Below are 4,312 nucleotides of genomic sequence, written 5' to 3' on the forward strand. Positions count from 1 at the left end.
AGAAAGAAAGAAAGAAAGAAAGAAAGAAAGAAAGAAAAAGAAAGAAAGAGTACAGCTGGCAAAAGAAAGAAATAGGTTATGAGCACAAGTAAGTGAGGCGAGTCAGGGGTGGGTGGTGAGGGTAACACATATAAGTACACAGAAGTACAAATAGGAAGTGGTAACATTAAAGCAGAACCTCTAACAAGTTATTGTGATGAGCTCTTTGGTTAAACTGTATTTGGTGAAAAAGCTCAGAGAGCCTACAGCCTCATTTTTGATTATATTTTCACCCAGAACATTCATAAAGCTCATTTACATTCATGCCACATTTACTCTGGTGTTCTCCTCCTCTTCTTTCTCTTTTTATCTCCTTTAACATCTCCCTCCATTTTCTCTTTCATTAGCTCTCCTTCCTCCTCTTTCATGTCCCTCCTTCAGCAGGGGCTGAAGCGGCAAGGCTGGTGGCTTCTCTCCGCGGCGTCCTTGCYGTRGTTTTGGCGCAGCTGTTTGGCTGTGATAAAAGAGAGCAAAGAAGAGAAGTTTTCACGCTAATTACGGCACAATAATGAAGCGCTCGGTAAAAAGGCGCGGCGAGAACGAAGGTCAAACAGTCATTGGTGGAAAAGAGACTGGAGTCTGTTAGAGAGCGTCTGTGAAATGAGAGGAGACTGCAGTAATGGATGGAGGCGTGTTAAAAACATTTACCGCTCACACTGGCAGTACTTCTTGGACTTTACCAGCATGGCCTTCATTTTCATCATTCTCTATTAAAAGAAAATAAATAAAGGCAACATTATAGTGTTTGCTCAAACCACTCCCCTTGTTCTATAATAAACGACTGACTCATTCACCTTCTTTCTCCTGATTCTCATCACCGTGATGACGACGACGATGATCAGGATGATCACAATCAGGCTGCTGACTCCGATGGCGACCCACACCCACCAGATGAGGCCCAGCAGGGTCAGCTTCCCGGCGCCTTTGGGTGGACGGCTGTTGCTGCCTAGACGAGTAAAGACAATCAAAGAGTTATGTTCGGTGAACAATCACTTTGTACAAAATGTAAAATAACACGAAGAGTTGAAACTACACACAAGTGGAATTGCAAGTTGGATTATTGCCATCCTTTGAATTTGTAGAACCTGGTTGTGGAGGAATGAGTTGGTTTGGGCCTGGTGTGGTTTTGTGAGCTGAAAAAAAAAACATCCTTATTTTGGCAACTTTTGTTGTGAGACGAGAAGTTTCTTGTGGTAGAAGCATCATACCAATTACAGTGATACTCAGAGTTTTGATAAAAGTTTCCTTTTCATTCGTCACTTGAAGCTGCCAGGTCCCCCCRTGTGAGGCCTTCACAGGGTTGAGCTGAACCGGGTTTGATGTCTCCAGTGAACTGTCAGGCTTCTGCCACTGAACTGTGAAGGCCTGGTTTAGTCCTGTTACCAGACACTGCAGAGTGGCGTTGGTGCCCACCTGGACATGGCTGGTGGGAACAGAGACTGAGAGATGAAGAAGAAGGTACAGTGAGAACCACGAAGACCAGAGGAGAACCCAAGATCAGTAAAACTATGTGGCGTTTTCYAACAGGAGAGTCAATCAATACTCTATGGTTTAGGGAGATTTTATGATGGTTCTGACCACTGACGGTAATAAAAATGGACATTAACATTCATTGTTCTAAACCACATGGATCCAATTCAAAACTTTAATTTTATGTGGCCTGATAAAGAGCTTCAAAGACATATTCATGTCTTTAAAATAAGCATACCTTAAAACCAACACTGAATAAACAAAAATAACACTTGAAAAAAACAAATCATCTTAAGAGTATTTTTAGTTTTTTGTCCAGACTTTAGTCTACATGGAGGGGTGGGACTTAAACATGAGCAACTAGGAGGTGCTTAACTTTTGTGACTTCAACTTCCTACTTCTTGTCCTGTGTCTATTTATAAAATATATAAATTATTTTGAAATAATACATTTTTACAGAATGTGCACATTAAAAAACAAAATTAGGAGCATCCAACAGACAGAAATTTTTGCTTATTATTATTGCTTTGTTGATTTAAAAAACATGTATATATCCTTTTCACATATTAAATTTCATTATTACAGCATCAACAAATTATTACAGCTGTGTTCAGTAGAGTTTTTGTAGTAAAACTGACTTGCAGAAGTGAACACTTTTGTTTAAATTTAGCATCTCACCTGAGACCACAGCAAGTGTTTCTTCATAAGATCCAGTGTTTGTTTTACAAACAAACGTTCCAACATCTCCTTCTTTCACATTAGTGATTTCCAGATTGTCGCTTCTCAACCTTGATTTGTCTTTAATGTGACTCGGACCTAATGCAAAACAAACATACAATAGTGCAATATTATTAATAGGGAAAATAAAAAAATGCTTGAATTATTAGACTAATTTTATGCCAACCTCTGTAGACGTGACCACTTGCAGTAATTCTATAAATTAGTTTACTTTCATGAAACCACTCCACTGTGCTTCCAACCTTTGCAGCTCCACATTTTAAGAKGATTTTCTGTCCGACTTCTGTGATGACAGGGTTTCCTGTTGCAAAGAGCGCACCCAGCACTGAGGAGAGAGAATATTTATAAAACATCAGCTATTAGAGAAACATCTGAATGCATGATGTTAAAGACATTTTATCAGTTTGAACTGGGGGATTTAAAATGAGTAAAACACAAGCTACATTCAGTTTTTGTTAATTCTTCAGTTTCAACCCTTTAACAATTCTTTTTGAAACGTTTTACTTATTTAGAAAAAAACTTACCAAACAAGACAATTGTCTTCATTCTAAATGTTGGACCTGAAAATTAAAGAAAAAATAAATACATATATTATAGATGATAAAATCTTAAAGGAGCACTAATGCAGTAGCTCCTAATGTGGGAACAAGCATCCATTTTATCACATCTGTAGCTTCTGTTTGAGAGCACAACATGTGATCCTTCAACCACCAAGCTCCTTCTCTACTTCCTTCCTTTGACTCCATTTCATGTTAAAAAAGAAACTTACACACACTATTTCTGGGTTTAAAAACACAAGTGTTTAACAAAGAAACAAATGAGCATTTGTTTGTTCTTTTACATTTATTTGATGAAGTTTAAGGTGCCTCCGCTACAGATGCTGCGGTTTCATAAAACTGTTCGTCCAAAAGAAGTTGGACGTTTGGCTGCTGTTAACCCTCTTACATCATTAATACGTGATTCAATTTTTGCCGTGAATTATTTCAAACATTTAAGAGATTTTAAAAGGTTTAACTTTGTCAAGCTGAAACACCGTTTAAGCACATTTCTTTCAGACTTTTGGTCAGTTCAAAAGCAACAAATTTGTTTTATATGCATCAATCAGATCACTTGATGGTCTAAATTTGACAGATTAGGCACGTTGTGTTGTACTGGAGTAACAAATTAAAAACACTAAATTGTTTTTTAATGAGCAAATCAAAGTGACATTTTTAACTTTAAGAAATCGAAAGAATTAAACGAATTTATCACTTTTTTCTACGTCACTTTAAATTCACTTTGCATTTTGGAATAAAAAGTCAAACATCGAAACAAGCAGTTTCACTTATTTAAAATAAATGAATAAATATTTGAGATCTTACCCAATTTTTTATGTCGTAATGAGAACTTTTGTGTCGTTACTGAAGCTGAAAGTCTCTCATCCTCTCAGGTCTTCTTGGCTCTGAAAACCAAGTCTGCAAAAAGCTGTAGAACGCGGAAGAGACGTGAAGAGAAACCAACACTTTGGAAAGTTTTAGGCCAAAGTAAACCCCAGCTCTCTGTGGGTTCGCTACATCTGCCTGTTTTCTTGCAATCAAGGGCATTCTGTTCGCAGAGCTTAGGAAAGTTCAAAATACAGTGAAAATAATAGAAATAAGACAAAAAAAAACAAGTGACAGAGAGTAATCTTTATTTATCACAGCAAAAGTAACAAAGCATTTGTTTCCAAAATAAAAAACAAATAAAACACAAGTCACCCCTCACCAAGCTTTTTAGAAAAACATGTTGATTTGGTGTTTTCATTTCTTTTCTTTCTTTCTTTTTTTTACTTTATATTTCTAGTCTTTTTTATTCTTGTGACGGGTGCTGAACTGGTTTTACTTCTGCACTCAGACGGGTAGAGGAGGCTGAGTGAGGTTAAAAGTGGTGACACCGAGCTGCAGCTATCCGGTAAAAGAGTGGGGCGCCTGGAAGCAACATGTCTGAACAGATGAGGGCAGTGACCACTGATGGCAGTCGGGGATGGATTAGCCATAACAGTTGAGTAAACATTAATTAGAAGTGAACATACTCAGCGGTCTTAGTC

At 37.6% G+C, this 4,312-nt stretch overlaps 1 protein-coding gene across 3 annotated transcripts; it reads right to left on the reverse strand.

Annotated features, from left to right (window-relative positions):
• Nucleotides 1–6: 6 nt before the first annotated feature.
• cd4-2.1 (CD4-2 molecule, tandem duplicate 1) lies at nt 7–4,312 on the reverse strand. 3 transcript variants are annotated; one of them, XM_014013449.1, is made up of 9 exons: nt 3,609–4,312; nt 2,772–2,807; nt 2,414–2,572; nt 2,188–2,325; nt 1,248–1,478; nt 1,077–1,172; nt 834–985; nt 688–746; nt 7–493 (listed from the first exon to the last, which is right to left on the reverse strand). In XM_014013449.1, exons 2-9 carry the CDS (start codon nt 2,791–2,793, stop codon nt 355–357), a joined length of 996 nt encoding a protein of 331 aa, XP_013868903.1. In that variant the 5' UTR covers nt 2,794–2,807; nt 3,609–4,312; the 3' UTR covers nt 7–354. The 3 variants fall into 3 exon arrangements, with proteins under 3 accessions (XP_013868903.1, XP_013868901.1, XP_013868902.1); XM_014013447.1 differs by having other exon boundaries at nt 1,077–1,478; XM_014013448.1 differs by lacking the exon at nt 3,609–4,312 and having other exon boundaries at nt 1,077–1,478; nt 2,772–3,102.

Source organism: Austrofundulus limnaeus, unplaced genomic scaffold, assembly GCF_001266775.1.
Source record: "Austrofundulus limnaeus strain Quisiro unplaced genomic scaffold, Austrofundulus_limnaeus-1.0 Scaffold101, whole genome shotgun sequence".
Classification (NCBI taxonomy): Eukaryota; Metazoa; Chordata; class Actinopteri; order Cyprinodontiformes; family Rivulidae; genus Austrofundulus; species Austrofundulus limnaeus.